The 15,019-nt window shown below is 41.9% G+C and overlaps 1 protein-coding gene across 5 annotated transcripts in view; it reads right to left on the bottom strand.

The window, feature by feature from the left end:
* Positions 1–15,019, bottom strand: part of LOC139386593 (WD repeat domain 33) — a 42,861-nt gene that overhangs the window by 10,926 nt on the left and 16,916 nt on the right. For all 5 annotated transcript variants that reach the window (XM_071132275.1, XM_071132272.1, XM_071132273.1 and 2 more), the window contains exons 8-12: positions 10,161–10,287; positions 9,582–9,736; positions 9,162–9,240; positions 8,731–8,841; positions 5,706–5,800 (exon numbers count right to left, since the gene is read on the bottom strand). In XM_071132275.1, coding sequence (XP_070988376.1) covers positions 5,706–5,800; positions 8,731–8,841; positions 9,162–9,240; positions 9,582–9,736; positions 10,161–10,287 — 567 coding nt within the window. The remainder of the gene's footprint in view (positions 1–5,705; positions 5,801–8,730; positions 8,842–9,161; positions 9,241–9,581; positions 9,737–10,160; positions 10,288–15,019) is intronic.

Raw genomic sequence — 15,019 nt, 5'->3', positions numbered from 1 at the left:
GTCTCCTTATATGGCTGTGAATGCGCAAGGAATGAGCTTACACTTTCTGTCGTTTCCCCAAGGTGTCTGCAGCATTGTGACGTATTTGTAGGCATATCATTGGAAGATTGACCATAAGAGACTACATTTACCAGGTGTCCTCCGTTGTAATTATTGCGTAATCTCCACCTGCGTGTATTTTTCCATTTGCTTCAGAGGAGAAACTCAACTGCCACGAATGACTTATCATCGAATAGATATGTGAAAAACACCTTGAGGATTGATTCTAAACAACGTTTGCCATGTTTCTGTCGATATTATGGAGGTAATTTGGAAAAAAGTTTGGCGTTGTAATGACTGATTTTATTTTTTTTCTTAGCCAAACGTGATGAACAAAACGGAGCGATTTCTCCTACACAAATAATCTTTTTGGAAAAACTGAACGTCTCCTCATTGAAAACATCCGAAGTTCTTCAAAGGTAAATGATTTTATTCGAATGCTTTTCTTGTTTTTGTGAAAATGTTGCCTGCTGAATGCTAGGCTTAATGCTATGCTAGCTATCAATACTCTTACACAAATGCTTGTGTAGCTATGGTTGAAAAGCATATTTTGAAAATCTGAGATGACAGTGTTGTTAACCTCTTTATATTACCCCCTCCTTTTTCGAACATTCTGTTAAAAATCGCGCAACATTTCAGCGTCCTGCTACTCATGCCAGGAATATAGTATATGCATATGATTAGTATGCGTGGATAGAAAACACTCTGAAGTTTCTAAAACTGGTTAAATCACGGCTGTGACTATAACAGAGCGTGTGTTTCATCGAAAAGCGCAAGAAAAACTGGTCACTGAAATCTGAAAAAAGTATCCATGCGCCCCTTTCATGGATTGTTTAACCTCTCTGATCTCCCCATCCCGGATCCGGTATCAGGAATACAGACTCAAGCTCATTACCATAACGCAACGTTAACTATTCATGAAAATCGCAAATGAAATGAAATAAATATGCCATCTCTCAAGCTTAGCCTTTTGTAAACAACACTGTCATCTCAAATTTTCAAAATATGCTTCTCAACCATAGGAAAACAATAATTTGTGTAAAAGTAGCTAGCTAGCGTAGCATTTAGCGTTAGCATCCAGCACGCAACATTTCAACAAAAACATAAAAGCCTTCAAATAAAATCATTTACCTTTGAAGAACTTCTGATGTTTTCAATGAGGATACTCTCAGTTAGATAGCAGATGCTCAGTTTTTCCAAAAAGATTCTTTGTGTATTAGAAATAGCTCCGTTTTATACATCACATTTGGCTACCAAAAAAAACGAAAATTCAGTCCTCAAAACGCGAACTTTTTTCCAAATTAACTCCATAATATCGACTGAAAACATGGCAAACGTTGTTTAGAATCAATCCTCAAGGTGTTTTTCACATATCTCTTCATTGATATATCGTTCTTGGAAGCATGGTTTCTCCCCTCAATCAAATGGAAAAGTACAAGCAGCTGGCAATTGCGCACCGAATTCCACGCAGGACACCAGGCGGACACTTGGAAAATGTAGTCTCTTATGGTCAATCTTCCAATGATATGCCTACAAATACGTCACAATGCTGCTAACACTTTGGGGGAACGACAGAAAGTGTAGGCTCATTCCTTGCGCAATCACAGCCATATAAGGAGACAATGGAAAACAGAGCTTCAGAAATCTGCTCATTTCCTGGTTGACGCATCATCTTGGTTTCGCCTGTATAATGAGTTCTGGGGCACTTACAGACAATATCTTTGCAGATTCTGAAACTTCAGAGTGTTTTCTTTCAAAAACTGTCAAGAATATGCATAGTCGAGCATCTTTTTGTGACAAAATATCGCGCTTAAAACGGGAACGTTTTTTATCCAAAAATGAAATAGCGCCCCTAGAGATCAAAGAGGTTAAAGGAAACCAAATTTAATATGGAGACGCATGCAAAAACGCCTACAGCTTCCACACGATGTCGCCAAAAACGTCATTTTCATTGACAAAAATCCTTTGAGACATTACCAATAGATCCGTCATTCCATCCAGCCTACCTCAATCGATTTTGGAAGATTGAAAAATGGACACTGTTTTCTTGTGTAGCTGCTATTGAATACAGATCGCCCAGTGATCAATTTGATCGCTTATTAACGCTTACAAATACCTAAAGTTGGGTTATAAAAGTAGGTTGAAGTGTTTTGTCAAAGAATATAGGCAACTTAATAATTTTTAAACATGACGTTGCGTGTTGGAAGAGAGCTTTTTTCCTGATGCAGACAGGCTATACAAATTGATATTTTGGGCATTCATGGACGGATTTAATCGGGAAAAAGACCAATTTGTGATGTTTATGGGACATATAGGAGTGCCAACAAAGAATATCATCAAAGGTAATGAATGTTTTATATTTTATTTCTGCGTTTTTGTGTAGCGCCGGCTACGCTAACTATTTTGTTTACGTCGCCTTCAGGCATTTTGGGGTGTTGCATGCTATCAGATAATAGCTTCTCATGCTTTCGCCGAAAAGCATTTTAAAAATCTGACTTGTTGGCTAGATTCACAACGAGTGTAGCTTTAATTCAATACACGGCATGTGTATTTCAATGAACGTTTGAGTTTTAACGAGTACATTTAGCATTTAGCGTAGCGCATTTGCATTTCCAGGTGCCTACTTGACGTCTGCGTCTCAAGTAGGAGCAAGAAGTTAACAAAAGGCTAAGCTTGTAAGCCAATATATTTATTTCATTTCATTTGCGATTTTCATGAATAGTTAACGTTGCGTTATGGTAATGAGCTCGAGGCTATGATTACGCTCCCGGATACGGGATTGCTCGTCGCTAGAGGTTAAGAGGCTCCTCTGTCCTCCACTCGTTACCTGTATTAATGGCACCTGTTTGAACTTGTTATCAGTATAAAATACACCTGTCCACAACCTCAAACAGTCACACTCCAAACTCCACTATGGCCAAGACCAAAGAGCTGTCAAAGGACACCAGAAACAAAATTGTAGACCTGCACCAGGCTGGGAAGACCGAATCTGCAATAGGTAAGCAGCTTGGTTTGAAGAAATCAACTGTGGGAGCAAATATTAGGAAATGGAAGACATACAAGACCACTGATAATCTCCCTCGATCTGGGGCTCCACGCAAGATCTCACCCCGTGGGGTCAAAATGATCACAAGAACGGTGAGCAAAAATCCCAGAACCACACAGGGGGGCCTAGTGAATGACCTGCAGAGAGCTGGGACCAAAGTAGCAAAGCCTACCATCAGTAACACACTACGCCGCCAGGGACTCAAATCCTGCAGTGCCAGATGTGTCATGTCCAGGCCCGTCTGAAGTTTGCTAGAGAGCATTTGGATGATCCAGAGAAGATTGGGAGAATGTCATATGGTCAGATGAAACCAAAACAGAACTTTTTGGTAAAAACTCAACTCGTCGTGTTTGGAGGACAAAGAATGCTGAGTTGCATCCAAAGAACACCATTCCTACTGTAAAGCATGGGGGTGGAAACATCATGCTTTGGGGCTGTTTTTCTGCAAAGGGACCAGGACGACTGATCCGTGTAAAGGAAAGAATGAATGGGGCCATGTATCGTGAGATTTTGAGTGAAAACCTCCTTCCATCAGCAAGGGCATTGAAGATGAAAAGTGGCTGGGTCTTTCAGCATAACAATGATCCCAAAAACACCGCCCGGGCAACGAAAGAGTGGCTTCGTAAGAAGCATTTCAAGGTCCTGGAGTGGCCTAGCCAGTCTCCAGATCTCAACCCCATAGAAAATCTTTGGAGGGAGTTGAAAGTCCGTGTTGCCCAGCAACAGCCCCAAAACATCACTGCCCTAGAGGAGATCTGCATGGAGGAATGGGCCAAAATACCAGCAACAGTGTGTGAAAACCTTGTGAAGACTTACAGAAAACGTTTGACCTCTCTCATTGCCAACAAAGGGTATATAACAAAGTATGGAGATAAACTTTTGTTATGACCAAATACTTATTTTCCACCATAATTTGCAAATAAATTCATCCTACAATGTGATTTTCTGGATTTTTTTTTCTCATTTTGTCTGTCATAGTGTACCTATGATGAAAATTACAGGCCTCTCATCTTTTTAAGTGGAAGAACTTGCACAATTGGTGGCTGACTAAATACTTTTTTGCCCCACTGTATCTGTGACCAATGGTTCTCCTCAGTTTCCCATTTTTTCCTTCTAGGTTCTGAACCATCAGGTAGAGTTTCAATCAACCCTTGATACAACTTGGCAATCAACTTCTTTGGCGTAGCAGCTTCTTTCAGGATTGTTTCTATGCTAGATGCCTTCAGTTCATCCAGATTCTGTTGAAGCGATTGTACATAAAGAAATTGGCCTTGGATAAGCCAACTCTTTCTTTCTTGTAATTGATTGAATGACAGTAGAGATCCATCATAGTATGTTCAAAAGTCATGATGCCACTTTGGTGCCAGGACTTAAGGGTGTTGTCATTAAACACTAGAGGTAAAGTGGGGTTATCCAAATAGGGTTGCCTGGCGATATTGGTTCTTTTCACCTCATTAACTCTCCCAAACACAAATGGAATTGAGAATCATTGGATTGTCTGTTTCTTTCTTCCACGCCTTGGACCCGAAGTCGTGAATCTATTTTAGATCATAAAGTATAACATTTATGGCTTAGATAATCCTCCATGCACAAGGATAATCTGCTGTCCATTGCCTAGTGAACACAGTTGTGCAGCCCAGTAATCGAGTACCACAGTTTGAGTCATAATACCCATAAAACCTAGCGGTCAAACAAGGAAATTGTTCCAATAATTTTTCTACCATACATTTTTCCATAGGGGATTTTAGAAACACTTAAAACAAGGGCTGTGTTTCCTGTAGGCTTACCCTGGCGTGATGTTTTGATAACCGTGTAAATCTCTCTTGGACAAGGTGACTTTTATCAATATATTCGCCTGTATTTACCCCAAAAAAACAAACGCTAATTAGCTGCTAATGTGGCCATCAAAGAACTACAAATGCCATGATGATCTGGCATTTGACTGCCGAATCGAGACAAAGGTAAGAATGTCTGGATTAACTATCTAATGTTAGCGAAATTGTAATAAATAAACTGGGGAAATTTAATTAAATTGACAATTCTGTGAACTGTCTTATGCAAGTTTTAAATTGACACAACTGTTAGCAAAGATGTCTGCTAGAGATGACGTGAAGGAGCTTGCAGGGATTTGTAGTCTTGCATGTTGTCTACTTGGGATGGTAATTAGCATTTTGGAATCAGAGTAAATAGAGCCGAACATATTGATAAAAGTCACCTTGTCCTATAGAGATTTACATGGTTATCAAAACATTATGCCAGGGCAAGCCTACACTAAACACATTCCTTATTTTAAGTGATTATAAAATCCCCTACAGGCAAAATTAATTGTGGAAAAAAGATTGGAAGCATTTCCCTGTTTGACTGCTAGGTTTTCTGGGTATTATAACACCTCCACTGTGGGGCTCTATACACAGACAAATTCAAACACACACACACACACACACACACACACACACACACACACACACACACACACACACACACACACACACACACACACACACACACACACACACACACACACACACACACACACACACACACACACACACACACACACACACACACTTACACCTCACACATACTTACACCTCACACAAAATATTCCTACACATCATACCGTATTCCACTCCATCCTCTGACATCCCAGGTAACAAATTCAGATTGTATCTGTCCCTCATCTTGTCCCCTGGCCGATTCCTCGTCCAGAATTTACTGAGAGGGATATAAATCATGCAGGAAACACTTCAAAGCACACCAGAACAGACATCCAAAATAACAATAATTTGTCCTATTTCACAGGTGTATATTATATACTCATGTGTGAATTGGAATTTTTTTTTTTTTTTGCATATCCCAACTACCCTGAGACACCCTTGGAGAGTGGGGTCCGAGCAGGGTCTGCCATTATCAACGGCGACCCTGGAGCAATTAGGATTAAGTGCCTTGCACAAGGGCATAGACAACTTTTCACCTGGTCGGCTCGTGATTTCGAACTAGAGGCCTTTAGGTTAATGGCCCCACGCTATCTGCCGCACCTCGCGACACATTCAGTATGCGGCCAATGTGGAAATCAAACCCAAAACCTACCAACAGAGCCATTAGCAAACCATGGGACAATGGAAATATGGGAGAAAGGTCTATCAATAGGGGTGTGCAAGACAAGATAATTCAAGAGCAATGTAGGCTCCAATATGATACAGGAACGATACGTTTTAGTTCAAAATGATCAGTTGAGATTCGATGCACTAACATTTGTTGCATTTAGACATGAGTTTTCCATTCTAAATTAAGGCCTACCTCTCGCTGGACAGCGTGGGAAGCTGTGCACCATGCATAGAAATGTTACAACGGATAATGACAGCTATTGGGGTGGCTCGGCATGTGAGATGACTTGTAGATCCATTACTGTCATACACAGTTACACATGGGAGAGGGCGCCCCAGTTCAGTCAGAAAAGACAATCATTTTTGGAAGGGAAAAGGGAAGTAACGCGAGTAAAAAACATTAGTGAACCGGTGGTTCGTAAAGTTAATTGGTTTTCGGACCGATACATGCCACATTTGGATCAGTTAAGAGTCCCACGGACCAACGTGCTCGTATCTTAAACCTTTGAACAGGATTCCGATCTAGATCAGTGAATTGTTACACCCTCATCTTTCAACCTTATGAACAATTCCATTTAGTCTTGATTCCCTGTCTACATGGAACAAAAATATAAAAACGCAACATAAGTGTTAGTCCTATGTTTCATGAGCTGAAATAAAAAATCCAGGGAAATGTTCCATATTCACAAAAAGTTTATTTCTCTAACATGTTGTGCACAAATGTTTACATTCCTGTTAGTGAGCATTTCTCCTTAACAAGGATAATCCATCCACCTTACAGGTGTGGCATATCAAGAAGCTGATTAAACAGCATGATCATTACACAGGGGCACCTTGTGCTGGGGACAATAAAAGGCCACTAAAATGTGCAGTTTTGTCACAACACAATGCCACAGATGTCTCAAGTTTTGAGGGAGCGTACAATTGGCCTGCTGACTGTAGGAATGTCCACCGGAGCTGTTGCCAGATAATCTAATGTTCATTTCTCGACTATAAGCCACCTCCAACGTTGTTTTGAGAATTTCGCAGTATGTCCAACCAGAATCACAACCGCAGACCAAGTGTATGGCGTCATGTGGGTGAGCGGTTTTCTGTTGTCAACGTTGTGGTGGCGGTGGGGTTGCGGTATGGGCAGCCATAAGCTACAGACAACGAACAAAATTGCATTTTATCAATGGCAATTTGAATGCACAAAAATAACGTGACGAGATCCTGAGGCCATTGTAATGCCATTAATTTGCCGACATCACCTAATTTTTCATCACGATAATGTACGGACCCATGATGCAAAGATCTGTACACAATTCCTGGAAGCTGAACATTTCCTAGTTATTCCATGGCTTCCAGACTCAGACATGTCACCCATTGAGAATGTTTTGGATGCTCTGGATCGACATGTACCACAGTGTGTTCCAGTTCTCGCCAATATCCAGCAACTTCGCACAGCCATTGAAGTGGAGTTGGACAACATTCCAAAAATCCTGATCAACTGTACGCCAAGGCGATGTGTCGCGCCTCATGAGGCAAATGGTGGTCACACCATTTGTTGCGTTGATATTTTTGTTCCATATACACTCTGGTATGGGCGGAGAGTTCGTGTACAACCATTGTTGTGATTCTCTATGTCTTGTGTATACAGTGCATTCGGAAAGTATTCAGACCCCTTGAGTTTTCCATACTTTATTACGTTACAGCCTTACTCAAAAATGTATTACATTGTTTCCCCCCCCAAATCTACACACAATACTCCAAAATGACAAAGCAAAAATACGTTTAGAAATTGTATCAAATGTATTAAAAATAAAAAGCTGAAATATCACTTTAACGTAAGTATTCAGACCCTTCACTCAGTAATTTGTTGAAGCACCTTTGGCAACGATTACATGCTTGAATCTTCTTGGGTATGACACTACAAGCTTGGCACACCTGTATTTGGGGAGAATCTCCCATTCTTCTCTGCAGATCCTCTCAAACTGTGTCAAGTTTGATGGGGAGCATTGCTGCACAGATATTTTCAGGTCTCTCCAGAGATGTTCGATCGGGTTCAAGTCCGGGGTCTGGCCATTGTGTTCTTGGGGACCTTTAATGCTGCAGACATTTTTTGGTACCCTTCCCCAGATCTGTGCCTCGACACAATCCTGTCTCGGAGCTCTATGGACAATTCCTTCGACCACATGGCTTGGTTTTTGTTCAGACATGCACTGTCAACTGTGGGACCGTATATAGACAGGTGTGTGCCTTTGCAAATCATGTCCAATCAAATATCTCATGGATGATTAATAGAAACAGGATGCACGAGTTCAAATTTCAAGGGACTGAATACTTATGTAAATAAGGTATCTATTTACTATTTTTAATACATTTGCAGAAATGTATAAAAAACTGTTTTTACTTTGTCATTATGGGGTATTGAGTGTAGATTGAGGAAAATGTTGTATTTAATCAATTTTATAATAAGCCTCTAATGTAACAAAACGTGGAAAACGTCAACAGGACTGAATACTTTCCGAATGCACTGTATGCAACTTGTAAGCTTACCTGGTGTGGTCGTTGGATCCCGAGCAGAGGATGTGCCCGAGCGGGTGCCACGCCAGGCTCCAGATCATGCCCTCATGGGCCATCTCCATTCCGCCCACCTCCTTCTCCACACTGACAGAAAGCACAGTAGGAATAAATGATAAGAGCAGGATGTGACATGAAACATTCATAATTGGTAATGAACCCAGTCCTTTGTAACAAGTCTAATGTCATGACTATAGGTTGTGTAGGAATTATCACTTTCAGAGGTATCCAGACTACATTTATGAGCATTGCCTCTTACACACGATTAATGCTTGCAATCAAACATTTTTTTTTTTTAAACGTTCGTTGAAATGACAGTCTGGCAAAGGAATCAAGTCTCTGGCAAGTGATTGGTAGAGGAAATGAGATCCTGTGTGTCGATTTGAGGCTTGAGCTGTCACTCTTACCCTACGTTCCAGAAGAGGAGGGATCCATCCGAGCCTCCGCTGGCGAACAGGCCTTCGTGGACAGGGTGCCACGCTACAGCTGGAGACAGGAGACAAAGGGTTAACACACATATTTCACTAACATAAGTTTAATGTCTCAAACTCAGGATCACCACAAAAATAAAGTGGTCTGTCAACTCAAGGAGTTTCTCCTGCACAAGTAAAAACGATAGAGGATGTATTCACACCCTTGACAGAGCACAGCAGAAACAATCCATAGAAACACTCATGATATTCATCCACACACACACACATGCATACACAGGGTAAATAAACTAAGAAACATTTGGCATAACAATCCTCTAACTACAGCAGAGGCCATTTGCTGAACTAGGTGCTAAATGGAATAGGCCAAGTCAAGTCAGTCAAGCCAAAGCATACCTGTGGCCTCTTTCTTGTGGCCCCGGAACACCTGCAGCTCCTCCTTGAGGTTGCGGATGTCAAAGAGCTTACACAGGTGGTCGCGGGACGCTGTCAGCAGCCAGTTACCGTTCAGGTTCCACTTCACCTCCATCACCGTGTTCTTATGGGCGTGACTGACAGAGAGGTAGGGTGAAAGATCGGAAGAGAGTAAGGTACTGACACTTTTTACACACTACTAAGCAGAGCCGAGCTGTGCAGGCTTGGTTGTGCATCAGGTTGCTGCCTGAACCGTGTGGAAAGGACGAATATCAGAGCCAGCACAGTACATATCAGCTTGGCACGGTAGTGTAAAAAGGGTATAAGTTTCTTTCTATCCTCCAAGTTGCCTCAAGCATTTTAAAAAGGATTGAACTATTTTACAGCTCCTTTTACCAACAGTCATCTACTGAGAAACTACATAGAAACAACAATTTTAACAAGAAAGCACAAATTGTTACGGAGAAGTAACACATTTTGTTAGATAATTTCTCAGGCGGCTCTAGGTTTTGGGGATGGGGTGCTTCATGCCGCTTTCCGATGCCTTTGGGTAAAACTCACAGTGTGGCCAAACTCTGTCCGGTCTTGGGATCCCAGAATTTTATTGGCTGCTGGCTATCTTTGCTCCCAGAAACCACCAGGCCTTTAGTGGGATGCCAGTCCACGCACTTCACGTCAGCTCCATGACCTGTTGAGGAAGAACACCTTTAGTATCTGTAGGTGTGTGTCAGAGGCAAAAGGACAGGACAAATATACTATCGTTCACTTGTATGTGAATGTAAGAGGTGGTGCGGTCTACGGGTGTGTGTGACAAAGACGGTGTGTTTAGGGGGGGTCACTCAATTCCACCCTCACTCACTGTGGGGTGAGTAAACATACAACTTGGGCAATATACTTGTACCAATGCACATACATTATTAAAATAGTAGATGTGGAGGCAGACCAAATCCAAAGTAATTACACATACCGGAAGATTGCAAAGTGTGTGTGTGTGTATGCCAAGAGAGAGCAAAAGAGGTGAACAAACGTAATTGAGACACCAACAAGGTTTAACAATGTGTACATTTGTGTGATAGGAGATACATGAGTGTACAAACCATTGGTGATAACATGACTGGTTGATCTTGTAAAAATTTGGAACAAATTAAACAAGCCAATTCCTCTGGGTGTTAGGCACTCAACAATTTTACCTTTTGATTCTACAAGTAGTAAGTAAGTCTTTCTTCAGGTCTACATAAGCACTACACGACACCAAATAAACATTGCCTTTGTTTTACCTGACATTGCTATAAGCAGTTTAACATCCTACAAACAAATATGTTGGGATTTATGACAGTTCACATCAAGTGATTGTGAGTAGTGCATTCTTGCGCGTAACCCTTTCGGCCTAAATATTTACATGAAAGCACACACAGGGGTTCCATTTCAAGAATATGTGCTTGTGATAATGTACTTCCATGTAAAAACAAAACATGGTGAAGGATTAAGAAGACATTCACTTTGTCTGGCTTTAAATGGGTGCAGATTGACTGTGTGTGAATGTGTGTGTGTGTGTGTGTGTAAATCATCTGCACACCAGAAATTGGATACCCTGCAATTCAGCATCCTCACAGTCTAAGACACATCTTAGATAATCATGGCTTGACACATTCCACATTCCAACTAGCTTAGATTGATAAATTGAACATGTTTTTAAAAGCTAACTCAAAATTATACAAATACAAGGTACATTGAAAATAATGTCCTCAGTCTGCTGGGTCCTTCATACCGGTGTTAATGTTTGAATCAACTCCATCTCACATAACACAAATGCCTTGTGGTTCCCTTACTAAACCAGACAAGATCAGGGGGAGGGGAGGGAGGTACTTACTACATTAACTTAGTTAAAAGCTGCTACTATTGCCTTTTATGACTATATAGTAAAATAGTACTAAATTCATTTTTACCTAGAAGTGCAGCAAGGCATTTCCGCTGTAAAAGCACATTATTTGAATAAGAACATAAGACAAATGGGTAATTGATAGCTACATCACCAATCAATTTATTAAGTGGAAACAAAACTAAGGAAGTAGTGAAATAAACTCAACAAAAAAAGAAATGTCCATTTTTCAGGACCCTGTCTTTCGAAGATCATTCGTAAAATCCAAATAACTTCACAGATCTTCATTGTAAAGGGTTTTAAACACCGTTTCCCATGCTTGTTCAATGAACCATAAACAATTCATGAACATGCACCTGTGGAACGGTCGTTAAGACGGTAGGCAATTAAGGTAACAGTTATAAAAACTTAGGACACTAAAGAGGCCTTTCTACTGACACTGAAAAATACCAAAAGTGGGCCTCCCGGGTGGCGCAGTGGTTAAGGGCGCTGTACTGCAGCGCCAGCTGTGCCATCAGAGTCCCTGGGTTCGGGAGGGCTTGGTCGGTAGGGGTGTCCTTGTCTCATGGCGCACCAGCGACTCCTGTGGCGGGCTGGGCGCAGTGTGCGCTAACCAAGGTGGCCAGGTGCACAGTGTTTCCTCCGGCGCATTGGTGCGGCTGGCTTCCGGGTTGGATGCACGCTGTGTTAAGAAGCAGTGCGGCTTGGTTGGGTTGTGTATCGGAGGACGCATGACTTTCAACCTTCGTCTCTCCCGAGCCCATACGGGAGTTGTGGCGATGAGACAAGATAGTAGCTACTACAACAATTGGATACCACGAAATTGGGGAGAAAAAGGGCTAAAATTGAAAACAAAAAACAAACAAAAACAAAAAAAATACCAAAAGAAAGATGCCCAGGGTCCCTGCTCATCTGCGTGAACGTGCCTTAGGCATGCTGCAAGGAGACATGAGGACTGCAGATGTGGCCAGGGCAATAAATTGCAATGTCCGTACTGTGAGACGCCTAAGACAGCGCTACAGGGAGACAGGACGGACAGCTGATCGTCCTTGCAGTGGCAGACCACGTGTAACAACACCTGCACAGGTTCGGTACATCTGAACATCACACCTGTGGGACAGGTACAGGATGGCAACAACTGCCCAAGTTACACCAGGAACGCACAATCCCTCCATCAGTGCTCAGACTGTCCGCAATAGGCTGAGAGAGGCTGAACTGAGGGCTTCTAGGCCTGTTGTAAGGCAGGTCCTCACCAGACATCACCGGCAACAACGTCGCCTATGGGCACAAACCCACCCTCGCTGGACCAGACAGGACTGGCAAAAAGTGCTCTTCACTGTCGAGTTGTGGTTTTGTCTCACTAGGAATGAGGAATGAGCTGTACTTTGGAGCAGGATCGATTTGGAGGTGGCGAGTCAGTCATGGTCTGTGGCGGTGTGACACAGCATCATCGGACTGAGCTTGTCATTGCAGGCAATCTCAACGCTGTGCATTACAGGGAAGACATCCTCCTCCCTCAAGTGGCACCCTTCCTGCAGGCTCATCCTGACATGACCCTCCAGCATGACAATGCCACCAGCCATACTGCTCGTTCTGTGCGCGATTTCCAGCAAGACAGGAATGTCAGTGTTCTGCCATGGCCAGCGAAGAGCCCGGATCTCAATCCCATTGCGCACGTCTGGGACCTGTTGGATCGGAGGGTGAAGGCTAGGGCCATTCCCCCCAGAAATGTCCGGGAACTTGCAGGTGCCTTGGTGGAAGAATGGGGTAAACATCTCACAGCAAGAACTGGCAAATCTGGTGCAGTCCATGAGGAGGAGATGCACTGCAGTACTTAATGCAGCTGGTGGCCACACCAGATTCTGACTGTTACTTTTGATTTTGAACACCCCTTTGTTCAGGGACACATTATTCCATTTCTGTTAGTCACATGTCTGTGGAACTATTTCAGTTTATGTCTCAGTTGTTGAATCTTGTTATGTTCATACACATATTTACACATGTTAAGTTTGCTGAAAATAAACGCAGTTGACAGAGAGAGGACATTTCTTTTTTTGCTTAGTGTATATAAACTAAAAGTCAATTCACTCAAGATTTGCACAAATCTTTGAGTGTATCTCTAGTTATGGTACACAAGGCTTCTCAATACCCACAAATCAAAACAACCGTTGTCAACCAACGGTAATGCATTAGGTTATATTCAAAATTTCAGGGTGTCTACTAGAGGAAAAAGAAACGGCAAACTTGTTAAGTAAAAGTAAAACTCTGCATTTATTCTTCAATGAGCACAGAAAAGTTTAGTTTATTGAAAGGCTAAAAAAAAACAAAAGCAAGACAAACTGTTTTCAAGTAGGCTAAGTGATAATTTATGCATTATTCTTCAATGAGCACAGTAAAAAAAGATTTTGTTACAAAATAAATAAAGCAAGCAGAAGGGCCTTAACCGAAGTCGGACGACAAGTAAACTTGCACACACGGTACAGAATCTGTGAATAAGCCAATTGCAGATTAGGCCTAAACTTTCTGCATGGCCTGTGAATAGTTAACGTACACAAATTGTCAGACTGCAACTGCGAACATATTAGCATAATACTAAAACAAGATGTTTGCTTTATTCATACTTGGCTGAAAGCTTTTTATTCAATTCGCACAAGGATGCAAACATGCACTACAATGAATTACCCCCAATCCCTTCGCTAGTCTGAGTATCTGTCTAACATTCCACTCACTCCTTGTACTCCGTGTCATGTGCCAAAGACAAACTACACAGAGTGGAATGTAATAGCTGAACAGAGACCAGCAACAAGGCTATCCCTTCCCAGCAATTATTAAAATAAATCAAAGCATGTTATCAAGGAGGAATGTTTTTTCCTGACTAGGGTGTTTATGCAACAAAGACTTGATGTGACTGTGAATCATGCTGAACCATCCTAATCCTGACACACGACAGAAAACACACCAAACCATGTACTCTTATGATGTACTACAAGGAGGTGGGACACTGAAACCAGTTCCTGTGGATATAGTATACCATCACTAATAAATCCTGCTCAGCCTACAGTGCATTCGGAAAGTATTTTCCACATTTTGTTATGATACAGCCTTATTCTAAAATGCATTAAATAGTTTTTTTCCCGCTCATCAATCTACACACAATAATGACAATGCAAACACAGGTCTCAAGAAATGTTTGCAAATTTATACAAAATAAAAAACTGAAATATCACATTTACATAAGTATTCAGACCTTTTACTCAGTACTTTGTTGAATCACCTTTTGGCAGTGATTACAGCCTTGACTCTTCTGGGGTATGACTATACAAGCTTCTCCCATTTTTCATTGCAGATCAGGTTGGATAGGGAGCGTCGCTGCACAGCTATATTTAGATCTCTCCAGAGATGTTCGATTGGGTTCAAGTCCGGGCCACTCAAGGACATTAAGACTTGTCCCGGAAGCCACTCCTGCGTTGTCTTGGCTGTCTGCTTACGGTCATTAGGTGAACCTTTGCCCCAGTCCGAGGTCCTGGGTGCTCTGGAGCAG

Source organism: Oncorhynchus clarkii, chromosome 28, assembly GCF_045791955.1.
Source record: "Oncorhynchus clarkii lewisi isolate Uvic-CL-2024 chromosome 28, UVic_Ocla_1.0, whole genome shotgun sequence".
Taxonomy (NCBI): domain Eukaryota; kingdom Metazoa; phylum Chordata; class Actinopteri; order Salmoniformes; family Salmonidae; genus Oncorhynchus; species Oncorhynchus clarkii.
The sequence above is the reverse complement of the archived record's forward strand: the minus strand, read 5'-3'. Positions and strand labels throughout refer to the sequence as shown.